At 32.8% G+C, this 27,762-nt stretch overlaps 1 protein-coding gene across 3 annotated transcripts in view; it reads right to left on the minus strand.

Moving 5' to 3' along the window:
• LOC140445087 (tyrosine-protein kinase transmembrane receptor Ror-like) overlaps nt 1-27,762 on the minus strand; it is a 275,808-nt gene that overhangs the window by 50,526 nt on the left and 197,520 nt on the right. For 2 of the 3 annotated variants that reach the window (XR_011951364.1, XM_072536901.1), the window contains exons 6-13: nt 21,250-21,558; nt 17,081-17,352; nt 10,295-10,399; nt 4,396-4,540; nt 2,641-2,720; nt 2,467-2,582; nt 2,183-2,381; nt 27-238 (exon numbers count right to left, since the gene is read on the minus strand). Coding sequence is in view for 2 of the 3 variants with exons in the window: in XM_072536901.1 (XP_072393002.1) it covers nt 27-238; nt 2,183-2,381; nt 2,467-2,582; nt 2,641-2,720; nt 4,396-4,540; nt 10,295-10,399; nt 17,081-17,352; nt 21,250-21,558 (1,438 nt within the window). In the remaining variant the exon portion in view is untranslated. The remainder of the gene's footprint in view (nt 1-26; nt 239-2,182; nt 2,382-2,466; nt 2,583-2,640; nt 2,721-4,395; nt 4,541-10,294; nt 10,400-17,080; nt 17,353-21,249; nt 21,559-27,762) is intronic. The other variant, XM_072536902.1, reaches the window with a different exon arrangement.

Genomic DNA, 27,762 nt, shown 5'->3' on the forward strand with positions numbered 1-27,762 from the left:
TATATAAATGACGAACAAACTATTACCTCAGACATATATTCAAAAAGCATACACATTGGTTCCTGTTTCATCACCACACCCAGTAAACAAATGATATTCGGATGTTTAAGTTCAGATATGAGTTCAATTTCCCGCTGGAAATCAGCTTGTGTCTTAGCACTTGCGTTTTCTTTAAGGGATTTTACAGCTACAAATATTTTGCCAGTCTTTGTCTTTAGTTCTCCTTTGTAAACTTTACCTAAAACCAAAAAAAAGCAATTAATTAATTAAACATAGCTGTAGTTTTAACAATTGGTACATATCGATACACTCTTTCTGTAGATATAAAATTTCTGTAAACATAAAATCAGATCATCTACAGGGTATTCAGGTATTCTCATAGTAATCTGAAATATTTTTGAGGTCCTATATAATGTGAAACAAGTTTTGCGGTTTAAAATATAGACGGTTAAAAGTTTAAAATCAAAATTAAAAATTTATTATTACAGATCAAAAACGTTTGTTATGATCGGAAGGCTAAGCGGGCTAGACGGACGGAGCGCTTTCACTTCACTGTGAGAAGTCTAGTGAAGTAATGGGTTTGATTCTCAGGCAGTAAACAAAAATTTTAATGTACTAGGCAAGATCTATTAATGAGCAGTATTTGCCTGAATATGTACTATTAATTAGATCAAGATTAATGATTAAGGGCAAACAATTAGAAAATAATAAAAATTACTGAATACTGACAGTAAATAGATCTTTCTTTGCAATACAACATCTAATGAGGTCAAAACTTCTCTCACGAGGTGCAAAAACCAAATATACAAAACCATAATTCGACCAGCACTCATGTAAGCAAGCAAAATATAGACGCTAATAAAAAAGAAGTTAATAAATTACTGGTGAAGTTAATAACGGGTGACAGTCTGACTTGGGAAAGGAAATCTAGTGAGATATACCAAGGTCAATGAACTAAAATGGACAGGGCATGTGATACGCGGTAATGATAATCGCCTTAAACAATGTGTTTTGGGAAAGTCCAGATGGGAGAAGATCTGGAGGATGGCCTAGAAAAAGGTGGAAAGATGTAGTAAGAAGATCTGGAGAAAATGGGAGTGAGACAATGGGAAATAGTAATACAGGAGCGACAAACATGGAAGGAAATAGTAAACGCGGCAAAGACTCACGAAGAGTTGTAACGCCATTGATGACAACTTTTCACGGTACAACCCCATCTTCAATTCACACAAAAACCATAGTATAGAGTTTGATATCAATGTTATTTAATAAAGGAACTGTAACCTGCCCTTAAAATGAATATTTCTTCGATCGGTGGGAACTTGTATTCTCAATAAATTTGATTAAACATGTAATATATCGGGTATATATTTTTAAAAATTGTAAAAACCTGAAAACTTATTAGTGACCTCCATATTTTTATATTTTATGAGAAATTTAACATTTTATAAAAATGTAAAAAGACCGATTATAATTTACAGTGCATAAAAAATATCGTGTAAAATTATGATGTTTAAGGATTATTTTTTAAATCTTTAGTAGAAGCAGATATATGAATGTTTGGTAATGGCCATTTTTCGGTTTTAAATCACTTATAACTTAACAGAAAGCATTTACTTATGCTCGATTAAAGTAAAAAAATTAATTGTAGAATATTTTTTAAGATTTTTATTAAAAATAAATTGAGGACCACTCGGATAAAAAATTTTATTTAGGTTTTTTTGTTGGCAATGGCACAAATGTATCGCAATAGGTCTTATCCTAGCGCCTTTTTGTGGGCGGTTAGGTTAATTTTTATGCATCTGCCTATAAAAAAAGACGCTACGACCGGTGTCGAACAGATGGCTTTATTACGTGTATATCTCTAATTTGGAAGTTCATATAGTAATAGCCAACTAAAAAGAACCAACTCCGCGCGTGTTTAGTATTTCCGAATGTTGATGAGAGGATGGTTGATATTTTTAACAAAGTGTCGGTACTGTGGACTATGATATCGTTCTCTAAAATATCAGCTCACTACGGAGCATTGACAATTTTCTGTCAATTTTTTCCAATTATTCTAGGTACAATGAAAATTTCTACACCTTATTGAAAATATAACTTAAGAAAACTCACGTATTTCGAAATAAGATAAGCACAAACATTTTTATAAACTATGTGTAACAATAATTGTAGTACTTACCAAACGCGCCTTCTCCTAATTCGTCTAAAAATCTAACTTCTTTAAATGTATATTGTGGTACAGATTGAAAACTATTTTTATTGGATCCATGGTGACTCCGTTGAGGAGGAAGGTGTGGAGGAAGTAACGAATTCATCTCCATAGGAGCACTTGGACCGGGACTACCGTAAATATTTTTACTTACAGGCGGTAGATCCTTCTAAGCCAAAAACAAATATAAGTAAATATTTAAATTGGCGTGACAGCAAAACGAAGATCATTGTTAATTTGATGTGTGTACTTACATTTTGTAAATTCCTCGTGAGTTTACTTCTTCTGTTGCAATAGCAATATGTAAAAGCTACCACGACTGCCACTAGAGCAACAATTATACCGCCAATATAGGTTCCGAATACATAAACTACAACAAAAACATGGACTTATTTTATGTTTGCAAATTTTCAATTTTTTAGACGTACCGCATTTGGTAACACCACACACTTCTTTTTTATTTTGTTCTACATAGCAAAATGGTTCTCGCTCCATTTCTCTAGGATTCCTAAAAATAAATAAATAAAATCAATATACGTGGGTAAGCATTCATATTATAATGTGTTTAAATAAAACGAGCGGTCATTTTCTCAAACAAATATACCATTAGCTGATAAAATGTCAAGACACAAGACTTTGTGTCTTGATGTATAGAAACCACCCTTTTTAACCCTTTCGATACTGTTGCCGTAAAAGTACGATTTTCATTTGAGTGAGCGCCGTACTATTACGCAAATTAATCTTCATCGTTCAGGTTCTGTCACCGTACATTTTTAATTATTTACATCTTTGAAGAGCTATAATTGTAATAGTACGTTCTATATTATTGTCCATCTTGCTTACTAGTACCGTTCATTTACGATTTACGATAAAACGAATATAAACAAAATGTCGACAAACGAAAAACGATTCAACCACTTCAATATAAAGAATGTAAACTACGGAGGGGCAGTCTCTATCGCTAAGTGCACAATTTTCAAATGCAAATGAGCAACGCGCAACCGATACTTGGCCCGTAGCGAAAGGGTTAAAGTCAGACGTAATTCTGAATCTTCTGCTCTGGAGAGTAATATCTTCAATATCTCAGTATCTGCTGGTTTTGCTAGACACGTATCTAATTCTCTTCTTGGAGTGTTTTTTTTCATGTGGCAAAGCTGGTTAATTGGCACCATACTTTCATACACAGTATGCTTTTTTTTTTAATTTTCCCCACTGTTGCTTTAGTCTTTGGTGCTTAATTTTTCCAATGTTTCCATCGTATACTTAATAAAAGGGAATTATATCCATGAAGTTATAGCAAAATAGTTCTTTTACTTTTATCAAATCACTATGTAATCACTTACCGAACAATATATAGTAATGTGCCAATTATAATGTTTGCATTTGCCTGAATTTCCGGCCTTACATGTACAACTACAAGCAACATTTTTAATATTATTAATCACTTCAATTTTCACTTGTATTTGGTGGGGTACTCTTCTCAAATTGCTCGTTTGAAGGCACAATGCTTGTATCACTGCGGTTTTCCCACTACATGATAGTATTCCACAAGTTATAATATGGTTGGAATCTAAAATTGTTTGCCCTTCAACTAGGAGTCTTTTAAAACCCCCTATCAAATTTACAATGTCAACAAACGATATCCTTCTTTTGTCCGCCATCTTTCAAAACAAGTGCTGCCACCTATAGTCGTTTAAGAACGCGAATACCTTGCCTTCCTTGTTATTGTTATTGGCTGATCCCTATCAAGCTTGTGCTGACAAACCAGGAAGGCTTCTATCTACTGCGATGGAAAATGTCACGGATAAGTCGTGTAAAAATTGTATTAGACACACTATAAAAAAGAATATGGCATGTGAGATATTAGATACTAGATCGATAGACACTCGGGCTACTCGAGTGAATGTTCCGATTGAACCATTCATTACCAAGTAAATACTACTGATCGCGAAGGTAGGTCTTCATTCGACACGTTTTCTCTAACTCACATATACTTTACCTCTTTTATAGAGTCAACAATACTCATATAATTAAGCTTAATATTTAAAATTCTCTTTAAAAATAGGATCGATATGCTACTTAATTTTAATTGAGCGGTGTCAATGATATGAGCGTCGTATTTTAGTATGAAGTATTTGGTACATTGTATACAAAACAATGTGTAACAAATATTAGAAACTTACCTACAATAATTGTGACCCGCAAGTTCTGGGTTATCTGAAGTAGGAACATGAAACTGATGGGCCCATCGCAGACAAGGTTTGCCGGTAAATGATTTGTCCTGAACTCCCCTGTATAATTTTCCGGTATCCCAGAAGCATGTCTCTTCTGTAAATAAAAGTATACGTTAGTTATATTACGTATTTATTTATAAATAAAGATATAAATGTAAAATAAAAGTGAAAAAGTACAAATAAATAAACAAAAGTAAGAAAAAAGAAGTACTTGTTGACTCGTTTGGAAAAAATAAAACTATGTTTGACTGGGTTGGAGTCAATAAAAAGGGGCTATTAGATAATAATAATATCATCTTTGTTTTTGATTATATTTTTATATTTAATGGTGTCTTTTATAAACAAATTTTTAATAGCCCTATGGGGTCTAGTCTTTCACCCATTCTAAGTAGCTATGTCATGGATGATGTTATCAATGATTGTATCAACAATTGCACTTTTTTCATTCCTTTTATTAAAAGGTATGTAGATGATTTCGTTCTGGCACTTCTTCAACACAAAATTCATAAAACAGTTAACATTTTCAACAATCATAATCAACATATACAATTCACAGTTGAGGAAGAGGTGGAAGATTCTCTACCATTCCATGACATGAGGACTGTAAGAACTACAGATAATGTGTTGAAAACCAGATGTTTATAAAACCCATTTGTAAAAATAGATTTATAAGCTATTACTCATATCATTCAAATAAGATGAAAATGAACCTTATAACATGATTAAAAGAACGTGTTTGAAGGCTTTTTCATCCAGATTACCTACAGCAAGATGTTTAATTGAGAATTCTTATTCTCCAAATATGCTACATAGGATGCTTTTTTCTAATACAGTTAATATAAATCACTTAACACCATTGTTTGCTAAATCTCAGAACATTGTATCCAATCAGAACATCAATTATCATTCACTGCCTTATATACCATCATCAACACCTAAATTAATACCAAATTATTAATAATAGAAGTAATCTAAGAGGGGAAGTTAACATTGTTGCCAAAGTTATTGTGTTTATCTCACCTGTCGTCTTTTTAGCATTTGAAAAATGTGCTAAGACAATCAAATTTGGGCTAATTGATTTAAATGTCAGCTTAGTATTTTTATTGACAATAAGCCAGAATTTTACTTTAAAATAAGTTTATTTTTAAAGTTTTGATATGCCCTTCGGAAATCAGTTTCAAAATGCAAAACATTAATAAAAAATTTTTATTAATGCTTTGTATTTTGAGAACGATTTTCGAACTGGAAATCGAAACGTCAAAATAAACTTATTTTAAGTAAAATTGTGGCTTATTCCCAATAAAAATATTAAATCGTATTTCGATAAGATGCCACAAGAAAAAAGCTTGAGAAAAATATTAAATCGCATCGTCGCTTCGCTTCATTGTCTTATTGGGACATTGCTGTTACTAAAAGTGTATTTGTAATTCAGTATTACCTGATCACTCATGGGAGCATATAGCCAATTAAGATTAAAATGGGCGAACAATTAATTTTAATTCTAAATCAGATATTTGGCATTTCCAAATAATATCTTTAAAACCATATGTTTGTTTAGCTATTTTAGAGGTAGTGTGAATATAAAAGTAGTTTTATAAAAAATAAAATAAAATAAAAATTAATTCCAAAACTATTGCTTAAATTAAAAATAATTTTAAATAATTAGAAATTCTAAACCAAATAAAATTCTTAACAAATTAAATGTTCAAAGAAACCAACACCTAGTACTAAACAAAAACCAAATCTATTATACAACGCCTTTCGCATGGCAAATTGATGAATAATGGCCAATACAGTTATTTCTACAAGTATTTTCCTATGTTCAAAAGCTGTAATAAATAAATTAATAGTTATTTGTAAACAGTTGTGTAAACAGTCGGCATATTGAATTTTGATTATCACACCTTGCTACTTCTAAAATAAATGAGAGATACACCTGCAACAGCGAATAAAATTAAGATAGCTATGATGGTAACCAACGTTCTGAAAGGACATGGTACATGAAGAAGAAGAGAATAGATACCATAGTAGTGGTGACTGCATATTTAGCCACTTTTGAAGTTATACTTCTATACGCACGGTCGGCGTTGGAAATTTGCACGGGAGTGAATCTGTGAAACCATTACATATGTAAGATAATGAGTAAGAGAGAGACATAAGATATATTTTCTCTCTCTTCCTCTCTCGAGAATAAAAATGTTCCTTTTGTATATATATATTTAATATTATAAATATATTATACTATATTATATATAATATAATATATATTAATATTATTATTTATGTGATATGTTTTGTATTATTTATTAAATGTTCATAATTATTTTAGGCTTTTGTATTTCAAAATAATCACTGTATGACAGACAACTGTCAATTTTGAAATCCGTTATTATCATGTCTAATTGGCAAATCTTTTACGTGTTTGGTTCATACGCTGGTGTACGTGAGTTCTAATCCCAATATGAATTTTCTTTTTTATTTTTGAAATATTTAAAAACCTCACGTTAATGTTATTAAATATACGTAATATACGCAAAAATTGTAAATTTTAAAATAAAATGAAAATTTACAACATAATCCGAGTTGGTTTTTTATTTTTATCTTCCTAAAGTAAGTTATGTATATTGGCAGTTTTAAATACTTATAAATATTGCATTTTAATTTGTATTGTATTATTATATTGAATTATGTTGCAGTGTATTGTATTGTAATTTTTATATTAATAACAAAATTTACAATGAATTTTATTGCAGAGTATGTGTAAAAAATTTTTTTTGCATTCAACTCCTTTTATACATTTATGAAAATAAAAATATATATTTTCATTAACATATTGATACAATCCTTCATTTACTATACTCATATTACAAGTCAAATGTTTATATACAGCAAACGTTGCATCATATACCTATATACCTAATTCTTTTTCTCTTTCTGCTCTCTCTTACCTATAGCATTAAATATGTAATGATTGTGCAGATTGACTCCCATATAAATTTGTAACGGCGAACGCGTGTATAGAAGTATAACTTCTACCGGCAGTCCCACTGGACTGCCACACCCGTTTTTTTTTATTAAGGCCAAAAGGTCTTGATTCTAAAGACTGTATTATTCACTGTATTTTCCACAATTCATTTCATTCTTTTTTTTTTGGGAGGAGTTATTTGAGATATGGTACTGCTACATTTGTAAAAACTTTGCCGGAAGATCGATGAAGTGGAAAGGGCACACCAAATTTTTTTTTTTTTTTAGAATACATAAATAATAATAAACCACAAGAAATGAAAATGTAATAACACACTAATCTGACCTATTTAATCTACTCTACTAATTATTTAGATCAGTGGTCAATATGATGATTATTATGATGATTATCCGGAGATGAAATCCTACTAAGGCTCTCATGTTCTGCCCAAAACAAATTGAGACAAGAACAATTTCTATTGGGTTTCAAACTTGCCGAACTTAATATTTGCCTGTTTTTGTTCTACATATGTTTATAAGGCTGTACATTCACTGCTTATGGTATCAGTACATTTTCTATACCCAACAAACCTCATTCACAAGGAAAGACCTATGATCCAAAACGGATGGTAGAGGGCACAATAGGTAAATACATAGGACGAATTGACTTATGCTACTTATAGCATAAACAGTACATATAGTCCAGTTACTGAAGCTTAAAATATGGTAATACCTCCGAATTTTTTATAACTGCATCGATTTCTTTGAAAATTTCAAATTAAGCTTATCTTACCTTCCACTTCAAAAGTTATATACGCTCTAGGTACGCTTTTTGTTCTTAAGGGGTGAAAACTACCCCTTATTGAAGAAACTGGGAAAAACACGGATTTAATTATTTTATGCACTTAAATCTTGTTTATTCGCATAAGGTAAATATTGTAATGTGTTCTCTAATATGAAAATTAATTATTCACAATTTTCAACCCTTTAAAACCCTTAAAAGCTAATACTTTTTATAAAAATAATATGAAAAAAAGTCGTAGCAGCTTGAGACATTTCAATTATGTATTTAATTACAAATAAAAATTTACAACCAACCCCTTTTTTAAAAAATTAATTTAATATATTTTTATTGGTCTAAAACATTTCTTGAGTGCATTTTATTAAACAAAAATTAATTTCTTTTTCATTTTTTCATTTTATTATAATTTCAACATTTCAACCCTCTCAACCACCCCCTTTGTCAAAAATGAATTAAAAAATATTTTTAACTATTTTTAACTTAATTTAACTGTCTATTAGTTCCATCGAAATGCTCCAATGCTCCAAATTATAAAATTTTTTCATGTTCCAAAATTTATTCTAAAAAGTACTATTGGTTTTTTTACAATAACTCGGTTAATTTTGATGCTACAACATGCATAAAAAAACGATTTTACAGGTAATTTAACGGGCTATAAGTATAGGAATGTTAAAACATTCTAAAGTCCTTCATGTTTAAAGGGTGAAGGGTCAAAGGGTCGGAGACCAGTGGGTTATGCGCTATAAAGCAAACTTCAGCCAACTATATCTACGTTATTTTTTAAGCTACGAAGAAATTAAAAAATGAAAATTTTTGTTGAAAAAAACCTATTTTTTTGTATTTTGTCATCTTTTACGTATCTTTTATAGTTTTGAAGTTATTATAAAAAAAGATATTTTTTTTAATATTTACAAAAAAAAAAAAGTAATCATACCTTTTTCAAAAACTGGGTATTCTAAAGTGTCTAAACTTTTGGATCATACAAAAAACACTAAAATAAAGTGAATTCTATAAGGAAAACAATTTATTTCAATCCTAGTGAACATGACGTTTGTTTTATTGCGTTTTTTTTACAAAAATTTGAGAAACCCATCGTTTTTTTGATCGTATCTCATTTTATACAGTTGGCGCAAAGGACTTTTACTACCACTCATTTTAAAGGTCTTTTTAAGCTCTTTTAAAAATATTATATGAGTTTTTGTCAAAAAATGTACCCGTTTTCCGTTATTTAACGTTAAATACTCGTATTGAAAGACAAAAACAAAAACAAACCTTCTTTGAACAGCCATAACTCAGTTAATATTAAACTGAAAATATTCATTAAAAAGCCAATCTTTTTGTTTTTTTATGAGCTTTAATTTTAGTCGTTACACTTTTTTTGATAAAACTTTTAGTTTCAGAGCTATTCTTAAAAATCCTTTGAAAAACATGTTTTTTTTTAACGAAAGATGACACTTTTCAACAGCGAATAACTCAAAAAGTATTGATCTAGCGAAAAAAAGTTTAGTACATTTTTTGTTTGAAATTTGTTCTTCTATCTAATAGCGTGGTTATTTTGAGTGAAAAAATTTCCACCCTCGAAAAGGGGTGGCAAACACTCCCAGGGTAGAAGCGCAATCGGCACTATATAACTTTTGTTCCTTGAGTAATTATTTACCAACACACAAAATTTCAAATGAATCGATTCATTTATAAAGAATTCGGAGGTAAAAACCCTCAGTAACTGATCTAATAAGCTTTTTCAAGCATTGTATATTGCATAGACATATTTCCGATTTTGTGGGCTGTTTATTAATATTTCGGTTTTTCTAGCATCTCAACAGCTTTCAGGTATAAATCAATGAATAAGTGACATGAAGTCGTAAGTCGCATATCTTGCCTTCATCTACTACACATCCATCGGCCCACCAGTTGTCATAAGTTTTTGATAGTAAACTACTGCATTTAAATAGTTCGTTTCGCGGAGGTTTGAATTAAGAACACTCTGAACAACACATCGAAGTAGGTGGCACCAGTTTAATTTAAATATATTTAAATTTCTTATTTCTATATTATATAATTTATTTATATTACAATATTTACCTCTGTTTACATTTAGTTCTCCAACTCCCAATGTCAGGCAATGTTTGGAGCTGATGTCATTTTCTGAAGGTAACTGCTCACAAACTTCCAACTCCATAATTTGACCTAGATAGCAAACATCAGAATATATTAGAAAAGCTTATATCATTCGCATATAATATATGGTGTATCATAAAACCATATACAGCGGTTTTTTGGTGTAATAGACAAAACTACTAACTTCTATATTAGTTATAAAAATATCTTTTAATGTCTCCTTGACCTCGTCTACTTTTAATACAATAAATGAATTTACTACTTTTTTTCTTTTATCTTTGAGGAAATTATTTTTGAATAAACGTTCGCAACATAGTAGGAATAAATACATCTTGACAGCTGTGAGAAATTATGTAGTTACAAAAAGTTAAAAGGAAGTTATTAATTCTTTGTGACTGTTTGTTTAGATAGTTTAAGTTTAGATTTCAATTCGACAATTTTAAATAACCGGTTTAAATTTGGATTATATATTATAATCTAATTTTAAAATTAAAAAACTATCAAACTTGAATAGTTGTTATTATGTAGAATGTTATTAGAGTACAAGTCTAAAATAAAAAAAAATATGATGAATTTATTAACAATCGATACATAATCTTTCCTATTGATATATTTCTATCCTTGAGAGAACAGTGGAGAAAAACGATCTACAATCAGAGCAGTTAGTCAAAAGATGAACCACGCGTTTAGGTCATTAAATCTTCTTCTTCTTCTTCTTCTTCCTACTTTATAAATAGGCAAAATGCCTGTTTTACTTCGGTTTTTAACCTCAATTGACGTTGTCTGACCATCTTTTCCTCGGTCGTCCCAATGATCTTCTTCCATTTGGCGATTTGTCCCTTGCTATTCGTACTATTCTATTTTCTGTCATTCTTTCGATGTGTTGATTCCATTCCACTTTTCTTCTTTTGGTCCACGCGTTTATTTCCTCTATACCACATCTCGCTCGTATTTCCTCACTTCTTACTCTGTCAGAGTTTGGTTTGTTATTTTTCGTAAGACTTTCATTTCTGTTGTGTCCAGTAGTCTTTGTGTTTTCGCCGTATCTGCTCTTGTTTCCGCTGTGTACGTCATTATCGGTCTTATTGTTGATTTATATATCCTGGTTTTCGTTTCCGTTGTGAGGTATTTGTTTCTCCAGATTGTGTTGTTGAGACATCCTGCTGCTCTGTTTGCCATGTTCACTTGTTTTTGTACTTCTTCTTCCACTTTTCCGTAGCTTGACAGTTTTATTCCCAAGTATTCAGTTTCCATCACTTGTTCAATTATTTTGTTATTTACGACTAGTTTACATCTTCTCGGTTCCGCTGATATCACTATCGCTTTAGTTTTCTCTGTTGAGATCTCCATGTTGTATGTATATGAGCGCCGTATCTTCGAATTCTTTAATTAATCTTTGTAGGTCATCTTCATTTTCGGCTGTTATTATGGCGTCGTCGGCGTAGCATATTATCCTTATTTCCTTTTCTCCCATTCTATATCCTCTTCTTTTTTAACTTTCCTTATAATTTCATCCATTATCAGATTAAATATTAATGGGCTCAGCGAATCTCCTTGTCTAATGCCAGTTTCATATTTATAGGTTGCGATAGTTTTCCTTTACATCTTACCATAGCTATGTTATCTTTATATATATATTCTCAATGGTTTTTACTAAATCCAGAGATATTCCCTTTTCATATAATAAATGTATCGCATCCCGAATTCTCACTCTATCAAACGCTTTCTTCAAATCTATCAGACACATATATGCTGGTTTGTTGTATTCCAGCGACTTTTCTTTTATTTGTCTTATTACAAAAACTGCATCCGTGCATGATCTTCCTGTCCGAAATCCTTGCTGTTCCTCTTGCAGAGATATTCGTTCGTTTATTTTTGTCGCTATTATTCTATTCTATTCTATATATTCTATTCGCTAGGTCATTAAATCAAACAATACAAAATTGAGGAATTCAAAATAATAATAGAAAACACGATTGAACAGCAGACGAAATAATAGAGCACATTGGAAAATTCTATAAAGGTAAAGATCAAAGAAGAACTACTTGAAAAATATTTGGAGGAGCAGCTGTCTCTAGTTAACGTACATTTTGTTTTGTCTGAATATACGAAAAATTAATTTCTCTCAATATTTCGTAAAAAGCATAAGATCTTTGTTACTTTTTCTGATTATTGTACTCTAATGAAAATATTCATTTAAAGTATTATACTATTAGTTAAACAATTGCCGAAATATACTTTCCGAATCATAAATTAAAATTAATATCTTTTTGAATAACTGAACTTAACAGGTATCAACTGAACTGAATTCATACCAGTTCAAAATTTTAATAGTTAACTGTTAAAATGTATTATGAAGCAAACCTTTTTAATCATGTAGCTATCGTTAAACCTTTCTTGAAATGAGCTAAAATATTCCATGGCATATGATCCTATTTTAAATTATTTTAGAAAATGTCACCCGTCCGTCATTTTTAATGCTCACATCGCTTAAACGTCATAAAACTATAACAGATATTTTAGTTCAGTTACTTAGATACCTATTAATTTAAGGTGTCTTCTTCTTCTTCTTGTGCCACTCCTATCATCAAGGCTATCCTGACTTTGTTTACAGCTGACCTAAAGAGTTCATTAGTGGTACAGCCAAACCACTCTCTCAAATTACGCAGCCATGACATTCTTCTACGGCCTGGATTCCGTTTTCCTTTTATTTTTCCTTGCATTATATTTTGAAGCAATGCGTTTTTATGTCCTCTCATCAGGTGAACCAGACATTCGAGTTTTCTTCGTTTGATCGTTGACAAAATTTCTGGGTCTTTTCCTATCCTTCGCATTACTTCAAAATTTGTAACTCTTTCAACCCAACTTATCTTCAGCATTCGACGGTAGCACCACATATTGAAACTTTCAATATTTTTTATATTGTTCTGCTTGAGAGTCCAGGCCTCTACACCGTATAATAGCGTGTTAAATACGTAGCCTCTTAGCATTCTTAATCGGAGACGGATGCTTATATCTCTGTTGCAGAACAATTTCCTCATCTTTATGAAAGTGGCCCTGTCAATTTCGATACGTCTTTTTATTTCATTGTTTTGGTCTCCAGTTTCGTTTATTGAAGTACCCCAGTATTTGTAACTTGATACTTTTTCAATTTGAATGCCGTTTATACTAATATGTGCTGGTTGTGTCATGTTCTTACTGAAGACCATATACTTAGTTTTTTGATATTGATACTTATACCATAATTGTTGCAGGCAATATTTATATTTGTAAGTAATCGTTGTAATTCTTCTACTGTTCTTGCAACTAGTACAGTGTCGTCTGCGTATCGAATATTATTTACAACCTCTCCATTGATTACGATTCCTTCGTTTGCTTGCAAAAGGGTTTCCTGGCAGATGCTTTCACTATAAATATTAAATAGCAGCGGTGACAAAATGCATCCCTGTCGTACTCCTCTACGTATTTCTATTGCTTATGATATCTCATTTTCTATTTTGATGTTAGCTTTCTGATTCAAATATAGATTGAGAATTATTCGCAGATCTTTATTATCTATGTCCTTTCTTTCAAGAATGTCTTTTAGCTTATCATGGCGTACTCTGTCAAACGCTTTTTTAAAATCGATAAAACATGCATCTACTTCCTGATTAACGTCTAAGCATCTTTGTGTAAGAACGTTGAAACCGAAGATAGCTTCTCGAGTACTTAATTCCTTTCTGAACCCCATCTGTGTATCACTAATATCTGAATCAAACTTTTGATAGACTTTTATAGAAATATCTTTAGTAGATGGCTCATTAAAGATATTGTTTGATGTTCTGAACATTCTTTTGCATTGGATTTCTTTGGTATATTGAATACACCTTTGAATTTAAGGTGTATGGTTTAGCAAATATTTTGCGCTAATTGTTTAACTAATAATAATATTTGAAATGAATATCTTGACGTTGTTTAAATAAAACTCATTATGCTGTAGAATTGTAAATTAGATTTCATACTACGAAGTATTACTTGCCATATAGTCTCACCTAAAATTATTTTAAAAATGGCGCCTTTCCACAATTTTTATTGATTATTAAATAATGCACAGATACTTTAGATCAGTTACTCAAACACACGAGCTGATAAAAGCACAATCAGAATAAACGAATAAACTAAATATGGAGAACCAAGTGGGATAGAGGAAATAACAAAAATTTTTAATGAAACAATTGAAGATAAGATAGATATCAAGAGTATGCAAAACACGCATACTCGAATATGTAGATTGATATCGAAAAAAAAAATGATACAGCAACCTATAGACGAATATCATTGCTAAAACAATGTAAAAATTTTCACCAAAATTACAGCTGAAAACTCAAAAGCGCATGATACCTATATGTGAAGAATAACATGAGTTTCGGAAGAACGCACCGACACACTCCATCTTAATAATTCGTCAAATAGTGGAAAAGGTCATTTTTCCACTGAAAGCAGTCTGTCAAAATACTCCGTATTGCGGAAAATTGTATCTTCCATTTATTCGTGATACCCATTCCAGAATTGTGGTATCCTGTACCAATTCGTACAGGTCTCGTGGATGGACACCATGTGTTTTTGGAGTCACTTATTAATGTCCAAAAAGTGCTTGTCATCTGCGTTCTAGTGCCTCATAACTAAGATAGAAAACTAACTTAAAAAAATACTAAAAGACTCAGGTATAAAACAAGGTGCATTTTGTATTGCATAAAATAATTGTGAGAGTAATAATGTTATTAAAAATAATCCAATAAGGACAGGTCGTGGTTCTGGTTGTGTATAAAGTACACTTTATACACAACCAGTATATAAAAAATAAGCTGTCGATTCTAAGATAAAAATTATAATGACATACACATAATACAGTCCTTATAGTACAAGGTTTTTTAGTACAAGTTTTGTTTGTTTGTCCACTTCCAACGATTCAACAGGAATAGAGGAAATAACGTGACCGTTTTGCGATTTAGTCGTTTTAAAGTTGTTTTTTTATGGTAATATATTTTGACATCTTACTGAACAGAAAAGTTTTCTATTTAGCTCACGGTAAGTTTAAATTCTAGGTTGTAAAATAATTTTGTAATAATTAATCAAATTAAATTCATAATCTCAATGAGGATACAATTAAAATTGAGAGCATCTAATTACGAATATGTGCTCTTCTTCAGATAGTCTTTGCGATTACTCTAATTATTTCATCATCTCATTTTTTCATCTTACTTCACTAACTAAATTTTTTTATATACTTGCGAGCAAAAAAATTCAAAAGTAAAATAAGTTATATTTTTTGACTACACTGTTTGGCAAGTCTCTGTAAATTAACATAAAAATCAAAATTAATTCTGAATATTTCCTCATCTGCCTCCATGCGATCTCTTAGGACCTTTTTAAGTTTTCTGACTAATTCCTGAGAAATCGCTTCCTACTCTTCATCTAATGCAATTTTTAGCTTCGCCATTGCGCTGGCTTTACTGACCCGAACTCTGCGGTTGAGCTTATCCTATAGGTGCTCGATGGGATTCATATATGAATTCAATGGAGGCTAGTTCATTGTTGTTATATTGGTGTTGGTCAGATAATCTTTCGCAATCTGCGCTGTGTGACATCAAGGTTTGTCATGCATTAGCATAAAGCCGTCGCCTATGTAGCCGCCGTAAGGAAAAACATGGACTTGGAGAATATCCGTAATATTACGATCCGCTGTCAAGCCTTTCCACCGACCACGAACAAGAGCTCTGTTTTTTCTTCTAAAGATAAACCACCCCAAAAACATACACGAAACATCTCCATAGCTCACTGTTTCAACACTGCAGCACAACAAGGACATTTGACTCTCATCAGAGCATAAAACTCTGCTCCATTGGCCAAGGTCCCAATTAAGGTGCTCTCGGGTAAACTGTGTTTTGTCGAGAGTCAAGTCGAGATTCTGACGTTCAATTTGGGCCCTGTGTTAGCTCGTCTGGAGATCAAAGTGGCGGCCTTAAGTATTCTCCTAACTATCCACTGATTGACGGTCTAACGTTACTCCAGAATTCTTGAAGCTCAACTCCTATCGGGTGCCTATTGCGCAAGGCACTCAGGACAATGAATCGATCATTCCTCTCTATCGTTGTAGGTAGCCGACCCAAACCTGACCGTGGACTGTAGCTACTGGTCTCCTGGTACGAACGGTAAGCCGTTGAGACTGCGTCATAAGTAGGCGACGGACGACAGTCATCTGACTATAGCCCCCTCGTAATAATACAATTACTTGGGCCGAGATCGCTGGTGAAGTATCCATTTGTAAAATATTCACTTACTGCACTTCGAAGTGTACACACACGTCAACGTTTGAAAAGCGAGTGAGACAACCGCCCTGCAAATTCGTAGAGGTCTACATGCGTAGAACAAGAACATGCCCGTTACAATGTTTGTTGCATTCTCTATGCCGTACAGAAGTAGGCAAATTTTACAATACGTAGCCAATTTGCATAAAACAATTTCTTTTTTGGAAGCTCTATAATAGACAATATTTTTTGCATTAGATGTTTTATTTCAAAGTAACACAACATAAAATTACCAAGCATAAACAAAAATTCATCAAATGAATGAGTCGATTTTTTGCTTGCAAGTATATATATATATATATATATATATATATATATATATATATATATATATATATATATATATATACATTCATAGCTCAAATTACATATTTGATAATTATAAAGAGATGGGAATATTTACTTATAACCAGATGCCTTTTCGCAATACTGTATTCTTTACTGCAAAGTTCATTCTCCAACAGTATACATTCGTCCTTGCATATTCTCCGAAGCGCATTTGTGAGTTTTGCTCGAATATTTTTGAATTTCTGTTTATTTTCGCTTCCCAAATGACTTAATTCCTGGAAATGTTGTGTTTGGTAGTCGTCGATCTGTTCACGATCGAGACACAAAGGGAAAGCCGAAAAACATACACTGGGTTCGGCGAATTTGTTGCAAATTGGTGATATGTCGCTAAAAATAAAAACAACTTTATACAATAACACAAATAAAAAAGAGCGTCTTGAAAACGTTTATCGTATTAATGTAGCCTGTTAGTTCAAACGAAAGGGTATTTAACTACTAATCAAAAGTTCCGAGTTTGATTCGCAATCTTAGAAGCACATCGACAAGCTTTTAAATAATACCCAAATCTACCAGGTCGATTTATGTCACTACATGGAAATATAGATTTAGGTTTTAACATATACATATACGTTATCAAATGGAAGCCGATCTAGTACTACTACATTCTCTGTCCCTTTTCTTTGATGTGTACTAGATGATGCACGGTATTTTCACCAACATATTTCATGTAAAAATAGTTTGTAACTATTCGAATATCATTGCGCAGAGCTTTATAATCGACGCGGTTCAACCCGGAAGACTGTTAAATAATATTAATTCTTATAATAGTATGACGGGACAGTTTCGACCATCAACACACAGACAGCCCTAAACACTTTCGAATCTAAGAACTGAAACTCAGAAGAGCAAACTAGCGCATCTAATTGCCGAACAAATTCCAAAAACCACAACTTTGAAACCAACTACAGTGGTTCATAATTTTTCTGATACTCCTATTTCGACCATTGCCACTCAAGCTTTAGCAAAAGATTTCAAATACTCTGTTACCCCAAGTCACATTCCAATTGAGACAATCATCTATCAGACTGAAGAAACCATCTTCAGTTTACCTTCCGAAGATGCTGAAATAACTAGACAAGACATCGCTACAGTTATTAGAAACTCAAAGCACCCTACTCCGAATATTAGCCCATCCGAGAAATAAACCCTGAAAGAACTTGAGTCAAATCCAAATCTAGTCATTCTTCCCGCAGATAAAGGCAATGCCACCGTCATCCTAAACACTTCTTCTTATATTAATAAACTCTCAAATCTCATTATACTCCAGACCACAGACCAATTGCTAATAATCCAACAACATATCTGGAAAAAACAACAAAAGCCATTATCAATAAAACCTCTCTTCCGTTGACATAAAACAATCTCTAATTCCTTGTGAAAAGACTTCCAGATTACCTCTAATATATGGCCTATCCAAAACTCACACACTCGATATTCCTCTATTTCCCATTGTCAGTGCATACAACTACCCTACACAACCATTGGCCCATCCCAGAAATAAACCCTGAAAGAACTTGAGTCAAATCCAAATCTAGTCATTCTTCCCGCAGATAAAGGCAATGCCACTGTCATCCTAAACACTTCTTCTTATATTAATAAACTCTCAAATCTCATTATACTCCAGACCACAGACCAATTGCTAATAATCCAACAACATATCTGGAGAAAACAACAAAAACCATTATCAATAAAACCTCTCTTCCGTTGACATAAAACAATCTCTAATTCCTTGTGAAAGGAGAAAGATTACCTCTAATATATGGCCTATCCAAAATTCACACACTTGATATTCCTCTATTTCCCATTGTCAGTGCATACAACTACCCTACACAACCATTGGCCAAGTACTTGGCCAAAACCCTACAACCTTTCGCCGAAAATGCTTCATCCTTCGTCAAAAATTCTTTTCATTTCATAGAACTTCTAAAAACAAAACCCGATCTTACCGTCACACATTCTAGTAAGTTTCGATATCGTTTCACTCTTTACAAACATTCCTATAGACGAAACTCCAAACATTCTGAAAACTTAATACAGTATCCAGCAAGACCACTTATCTATCATTAAACGTTGTATGTCCAACACTTATTTCATCTTCCAAAATCAATTCTACAGACAAATGCCCCTACAGCCCTAATGGGCTCCCCACTATCTCCACTAATTGACAATATCTTTATGGAAGACTTCGAGAACCGAGAACTATCTATATCAATGCTCAAACCCACATGTTGGCTACGATAGGTTGACGATACATTCGTCATTTGACCCCATGGCAAGAGATGCTTTGGTGTCTTTTCAAACCCATCTGGGTTTGGTATCCAGCTCACGATGGAGGTGGAAACCGTTTCTCGACTTTATCATAAAGAAAAACCAATCCCAAGGTTTTCATCACTCTGTTTATCGAAAACCCACCCATACCAATCGTTACTTGCATGCCAACCTTCATCATCCACCTTCACAAATTAATTCAGTCGTTAATACCTTTGTTTCCCGATCAATATGCTTTTGCGATGATGCAAGTAGACCCACTGAGCTCTTTAGTTTAAAACAAGCCCTCATCCAAAACGGGTACCGTGAAAATCACATCAATAGGAGCATCCACAGACATAAATCTCCCACTCAATCTCAACCTAATGACCCTCATCATACGAAAGCTTTTCTTCCTTACATCAAAGGTGTCACTGATAAAATCGACAAAATTCTTAACTAAAGAGGAATAAAGTCAATATTTATCCTCCAACAAAAACTCATCTCTTGTCCGATCAATCAAAGACAAAATTTCAAATGAACAATACGGAGTTTATGAAATTCCTTGTGCAGACTGCTTCCGATCCTATATAGGCCAAACAAATCGTAGAATCCAAAATAGGATTTATGAACATTACATTTCTATTCGCAATTTCGACATAATTTCAGCTCTAGTTCAACACCATCTTCATACAGGTTAGAAACTTGATTTTGAAAACTCCAGAACCATAGCCCTCACCCGCTCCTATAAACCAAGAATTTTCCGAGAAACCATAGAAATTGAAAAAAGGCCAAATTGTCTCAATAAAAGAGATGACGGCATACGATTACCTTCGACGAGGAGACGTCTCATAACGAAAATATCGTCCACTCCACCCGCCAATCAAAATCCTACTGTCAGAAATGTTTGCGGCAATCTCCGTGCCAATCCCCACGCTAACCCCCACGCCAACCTCCACCCAAACCACGTCACCATCGATGGTATAAACGAATCGTCCTCTGTTCCGTGTAGTAGTGTCTGGGGACTCGGGAGACTGACACCCCGGAAACCCTGAAGAAGATATCAAAGACGATGTCCAAAGCTCGGCTCAATGATAATCGACGCGGATCAATCCGGAAGACTGTTGAGTTTAATATTAATTCTTACAATAGTATTAATCTATTGTTATCTATAACAAACCCTTGTTCTGACGACTCCTTAATAAAACAACACTGGTACATATCGAACTTGTTATTGAAGAAGATCGTTGTTCGTTGATCTTGGAACTCCGAAAACGTCTATTTCAAGAATTTTAATCGGGAATGACTACGTGTGTGCCAAAATTTATTACAGAATTTCTCAAAGCAGAGGTGGTTTCAAGCACCCCTTGTAAGGGGTGCTTGAAGGGGTAGGATAACTTGTAAATGTCTCTAATGATGAAGTTATCCCTAAAGAGAATACCGATACACGTCATTGTGTACCAGGAATACGAATTTTGTGTAAAAGTTTGTGACAAACACAAGGTTACATAACTCCTCAGTCTCCTTAAAGTTCTCACATATCTCTCCGCGACTGTTACTGGCTTTAAAAATTGAAAATGGCTCGTAAAAGATAACGTTCCTACGATATAGAAAAGATACATAAAGTCATTACAAAATCTGATTTTGAAGGATGATGTTGAAGAAAGGATGATGAAGGAGGATCAAATGAGGAATATATCAAAGGATACCACAAGCTTGGTGACTAAAAATATGCATGAGCATTAGGGAATTATGAAGCAACGATAGTAATTAGTAGCAATTTTTTGAGAGTTGACCTCTCTTACGCGGTGTAAGATACAGGTAGTCCCTTGAGTCTTTTGTTTTATTTTATGTTTTAGGTTAAAACGTTTGGTGGTTCATTTATCTTATATGGAGAAAACTTAAATGAATTTTCTGTAATAAGAACCTTTTTTGTTGTTTTGTTATTAACTTTTTCCGTTTAAAAAAAATACTTACTTTGATTGCGAAATAACCAAAAATGCAGCTTCAAGTTTATCTTCAATATCCTTTTGCGAGTATGGAGGCTGCACAAATACAAATTTTCCACTTAATTGTCTTCTACATTTGTGACCTGTATATAATTGACATAAAGGTTGTGAACTATTATAAATTTTCGGAATATTTTCTGTAAATTTTCCATTGGAATCCAGATCAAATTCGATTGGCGTTGAAAATGTTTTTGCTTTGCCTCCGACTGTTGTCAGGAAATCTTTATTACTTGCTTTTGCAATACCGTTCGGCAAGAAGGTCGTAATTTCTCCAAAACTAAAATATTAAGACAAAAAACCAAAGATATATAAAATCCAAATGACAAACTGAATATGCAGCTAAAATTACATAACTTTATTTACTCACATATTTTTTAAGTAACTAATAATTATCTCCCATACAGAAAAAAAAATAAAACTGTATTGAATTATTGTATTGAAGACGATGAAAAAGCTGGAAAAAGGTAAGAGAGAAATACGAGCTCAGAACGAACACGAAAAATTACAGCGGAGATGACGCTGCCTGACACATTTGGTTAATGGTACACTATATATAGTCCGTCTAGAAAGTATCCGGAAAAAAGAAAGCAGAATTATAATTTTACAGTATTTACTTCTATCACTTGAAATATAAAATTTCAACAAATAATTCATCTCATTTACTTATACAACCTCCATTTAAATCTAAACACTTAACTAAACGTCCAGGTACACCTGAAACTAGGTCAAGGCTATAATTTTCGGTAATTGTGTTCCAGGTCTGTAAAACTGACCGAATCAAACCTTCTTTATCTCGTAACGCTGCTTGTTCCACTTCAATCTTCATCAGTCCCCCTATGTTTTCAATGGGGCTAAAATCTGGAGATGCTGCTGGCCATGGAATTTTTGCCAATTCGTGTTCTTGCATCCAAGCTTGAGTATAAGCAGAAGTATGGCACCTTGCATTATCTTGCTGAAAACGCCACCCCCCTGGATATAAAACATGAGCCGTTTCAAGAAGAAAACCATTTAGGATGTCACAATATTTCGCACTGTCAACAGTACCATTAACTATACAGAGAGGTGTAGCACCACGCTGAGGTATTGCTCCCCAAACCATTATTTAAGTAGGAAATTTGAAAATTTGAACAGTAATATTTTCTCTTGATAGGGCTTTTAGATGATTCGCACCATTCGATTTTTTTTTGGATTCCTTGATATGTAGCCTTGCTTTTTCAGTGACATGCGGACAGTTTCTGGGCACACTTTTATTCTTCGTTGATTTCCAAACCTGTTCGCTAATTTTCGAAACCCTAGGCGCGGATTTTGTCGTCCTAAAGCCACTAAAGCATTTAAATAGTTTCCGCGAATCTTACGCGGTCTACCCCAAACTGGTCTATGTCTCATATCTACGCCATTTTTTATCCTCTTTATTGTCTCATACACTGCACTTTTTCCGAGTTCAGTCAATTGCACTAATTTTTAACCGTTTTGCACACCCTTTTTATACAAATATTCCACCACTTTTCTTTTTTCTACCTGCGACATTATTTCACAAATCTTAAGTCTCCTTACAAACAACAATATTTGACAGATGGTGTTGTCATGCGATTTTGTCCATAACCTATTATCGGCACAACCTACTTGATGCATTACTTTTGTCTTAAAATGTTACAAAAAAGAAATCTATTAAAATTAGGAAAAATATAAAATTCCGGATACTTTCTAGGACGGACTATACAAGCTGTTTCTTGGAGAATATCAAAGTGGTTTTAGGCATAGTCGATCAACAACGAACCAGATGTTTGTGCCAAAACAAATACTGAAAATAACCAACGAATTCAACAGCGACACCTATCACCTTTTCATAGATTTTGAATCTGCCTATGATAGCGGAATAAGAAATAAATTCTATAAAACCATAGACAAATTCTACATCCCCGATAAATAATAAGATTAGTATGGTATGTATAATGCATAAAGTTATTTACATATATCTAGTTCAAACCAAACCTTTTTTTCAGCCCGTCATTAATTTTGATGTATAGGATTTTAAGAATGTCCCGAATCATTGCATGACATTTTAGTTAGATCTCACAGTTGTCAGAATCGTAATCAGCCAAATATGAAACGGTTATTGTTTTTAACACTTTTATTACAATTTGGACTAAAAATAAATCAATAGTGTTTATTGCATTCATAAAAAGTTCTGTTCTCAAATGATTGATTATTATTAAACAAATACAAGCAACTTCCCTCTATTCATTTTTAAATGGACACTATTGTGTAAACTATAAAATTACAACAACTTAGTTCCGTAGGTAATCTACAGATTGGAAAGATAAATAAAATCGGTGTTAAATATATAAATAATTAATTTAAATATGCAGCTATTTTAAACTAATCGATAGTTTTAACCATAAAATATGCCCAGTCTTCTTTACAAAATTGAAACTATATTTTTTAGAACAATAATTGAGTCAAAAAAGGTTGTACTTAAGCACCATCTATCGTGAAATGAAGAAAACAAACTATAGTTTAAAAATGTCAACCAACAACCAACTTTCTGAACAATTAAACTTAATAATGTGTGGATAACTGAAGTGAGGCACCTGTTTATAGTTTTTACGTTTCAGTGACGTAATTAATACAAATTGATATGCGCCATTTTATAAAACAATTTCAAATGGGATCACGTGGCAAGTAAGATGGGCTAAAATTGTAGAGTCCGAAACAAGTCGTCCAAGTTGGAATAAAATCAATTCTATATTCTTTTCTACTTTTAGTTTAATTCAGTCAACTACCCGCTCAAAGTTTTATTTTTGAAAAAATATAGTGTGAACATTTTTTAACTAAGAATATCAACTGAAATTAATATTTTTTAGGTTTTTGGGTGGAATTGATAAATTGAGTATGAGTCGTTTAAAATAACTTGAAACAAGCTTAAAGATAATATGTATGTTTTATATTATGATCCCCTTTAAAATAATTTTTTAGAATGTGTCCGTGATTGGAAGAAGAAATAATGGTACACAGTACGTACCTACCTAAAAATTTTATGTCCTATTAAGGCATTATGAAAAATGCCTCTAGAAATGAAATTCAAGAGTAGTTGAAAAATTGTTATAACAACAAATGGAGAAGCATCCAGGTGAAGACCCATATAAAGACAATCATTAGCAGCATTGAAAGGATAATTACATATAACGAAAAACAAAAATAAAATGAACACACAGATCCTATTTCTAAAATCTTAAAAAACGTAATGTTCTCATTTTAATGTGAAGAATGAGACTGCCTTGATTTGCACAGTTTAGTAATATCCGGTTGAATTTGGAACAACTGCAATCGAATGTCAGGTTCCGCATTCGGTCGAGATCTATATTTTGTTTTAATGGCCACATAGGCAGATAATGCTGTTTCACATATAGCATTTTTCATATAAAAATGCTTGCACGTCACAATTTATATAAAGTGACGTCACTTATATTTAAAATTTCCAGAACGTCAACCTTAGAGTTTAAATTTTTCTAACACAGCTAATAATACGAAACCCATACGGAACTGCTCGATCTTTCATAGGCGTCAACATGGTGTAATAATCAGAAAAATAAAATCATCATTATATTGGAATTTTTAGAATTATATTGATTAAATAACCAAAAACATTTGTTATTATTAATGATATAAATTTTATGAAATAAGTCTTTAAGTCTAATATTCCACAAAATAATAATTTTAATTAAATAGATTAGACAAGTGTACGCAACTGATACAGGAATACTTCAAATTTTATTGACAGTTCAGCGTGTGGCAAAAGCGTCTAAAGTGTTGCCGTTTTTTTAGAGTAAGAATTTTGTTTATGTTTTGATTTCTTGCATAATTTGATCATAATATAATATATATTAATAAATTGTATTTATAAATACATATTAAATTTAGATTAATAGCTTTAAAAACTGATTATTGTTGTATATTGTGATTTTGCTATGTCAAAACAAATAAATAGTCTGTAGAAAGCTGATAAGCTTTCATATAAGATAGATTACTTTGAAAAAGAAATAATGACGGGACGTTTTTGGTATTAAAGCCCTAACTAAAAGAGGTAAGTTTAAAATTTAGAATATATAATTTTGTATTAAAATGTTTTCTAATGGATTTTAGTGTGTTGCAGTAGTCTTAAAACTAAATGTATTTATTGTTATTATAATAGTTTGACAAATAGTTGACATTTTAAAAATTCCTCACTTACTAACTATTCTGATGTTTTGGCAACGCTGTAAGGTTCTGACGTCGTAAATCTTGAATGACGTGCACGCATTTTTATATGAAAAATACTATAAGTATGTTGTTGCAACAGGGACAAGAATAATTTTCGCTTTATCTGACAAAATTTTAAATTCGTCTTTGAGTTGACACCAAAAATCTACTAACGATTTACTTTCAAAATGTTTTTATCGTAGAATCCGATGTCAAATCTATCAGGCATTTATATTGCTGAGATGTTAAGGAAGCTGTTTTTTTTTTAACATTGCAAGGTATGGATCTGCAACCCAGAAGTTTTCTTTAATTTTGTCGTGGAATTCCTCAGGATAATAATTATGAAAGATTTAAGTAAATTTAGCAGTTAAGTGTGGAACTCATTAAAGAAAGCTTCAGGTATGTCCGATTCCAGTTCTTCTCTAAATTCTGTGATTAGTGGAAAGCTATTCAGATTTTTGTTTTTTTACTGATTCTGCCCAAAAAATTAATTTCTTCCTATACGCTTGTATTTTATCATTGAAATTAAAGACAGTTATTGTCTTTCCCTAAAGTGAGGGACTAACTTCATTAACCTTGTTAAAAATATCTGTTAAATATGCCAATTTAATTAACCAATACTCGTTACACAATCGATCACCCAAGGCAAAATTGCTGTCAATTAGGAAGGTTCTAACTTCAGCTCTCATTTCAAAGAGCCTAGCTAATAATTTGCTGCGGGAAAGCCCCTTTACTTCCGTATGAAGAAGTAAAGACGAATTTATACTGCCCATGTCATCGCCCATCACTCTAGACAACGTTGTATTCAGTGGTCGTGATTTCATAAAATTAATTATCTACACGGTTTGGTCCAAGACTCCTTTTAAGGCTATGGCGATCGAGGATACAGTAGCTACTGCTGCATTCCTTAGCTTTTTTCTTTATTCTTAAAATGCGCCGCTGTGCACACATCGACGCAGTTATCTCAGGGAATGCTATTTTCTGTGAGAAAGCTTTCTACTAACTTGAAAATTTCGGCACCAGTTGTGTTAGTTGTCAATGGTTTGCAAAAAAGAAGATCGTCTTGAAAAGACTCCTAGTGCTGGTACCGCACAAATGCTATTAAAATTGTCAACCCAGCTACATCTGTTGACTCATCTATCTGTAGTGAAAACTTGGTAGATTTTATTCGAGAAAGTATGGTAGCTTTCACATCCTCTGCCAAGTCTCCGATGCTGTGCGAGATTGTATTATTCAACAAAGGTACCGTGCTTACTAGTTTCTTGGCTTTATCGTCCAACATACATTCAATTATGTCCTCGACGCACGGCTTTATGAGGTTTTCCTCGATGGTGTGAGCTTAACCTGGTTGAGCAACGGGTAACTGACTAAGTAGGACGCCATCAAAGCATTTTCGTTAACTGTTTTTGAATGGTAGGTCATAGTTTTTTGGGCATGTGTCAGTTCGCTTCTGAAGACATCAGCGGGTTTTCCATTACATTCTGGATGCACCTTTTCAAAATGACGACGCATTTTAGCTGGAAACATTGAACTGTTTGGCAACACTTTGCCGCAAATTACGCACTGTGGTTTGTGGTAACGAATATTTTTTTCCTGTGGAACTGATATTCACAGAAGAAGAGACAAATCGTTTTGAACACTTTTGGCGCATTTGGCGTCTCTTCCACAGACTCTTCAGTCTGTCGAATTATTTCCATGTCAGTAGTCGCTACAACACTGCAATTGAAAAATTGTGTCATCCAAATCTGGTTCTGGATAATCACAATATCCATATTATAACACTTTCAGAGCCCACACCGTGACATTTACGACATTAGCATGTTCTACAGCAGGGCCCGTGCCGTATATGTAACGGCGTAGACATGCATAAATATATAAACTCTGAGAAAAATCGGGGTTATAGTAGGCTTCTCACTGGTTTAAGGGCACTTTGGTAATTGTTTACAATTTGTAAAAGTGCACGTGGTTCTGAGTTTCGTGTACTTACTGTATTTATAGAAAAGAGAGGTGCACCGCAAAATATATCTCTTTAGGTGTAGATGGACGTAAAATTGGACTTCGAGACCTTAGAATCCTTTATTTAGCATAATGTTCGGTTCTATTTTTTTCTAATGTTTAACCGTTTATTATCGCCATAGCTGCCATGGCAGCATCATAGCCATAGCAGCATTATCGCCATAGCAGCACCGAGTTTGGGAAACGCTGGTCTAGGCTAATCAATTTTAGCAGACGAAAGTTAAAG

This window comes from Diabrotica undecimpunctata, chromosome 7 (genome assembly GCF_040954645.1).
Source record: "Diabrotica undecimpunctata isolate CICGRU chromosome 7, icDiaUnde3, whole genome shotgun sequence".
In the NCBI taxonomy this organism is placed as follows: Eukaryota; Metazoa; Arthropoda; class Insecta; order Coleoptera; family Chrysomelidae; genus Diabrotica; species Diabrotica undecimpunctata.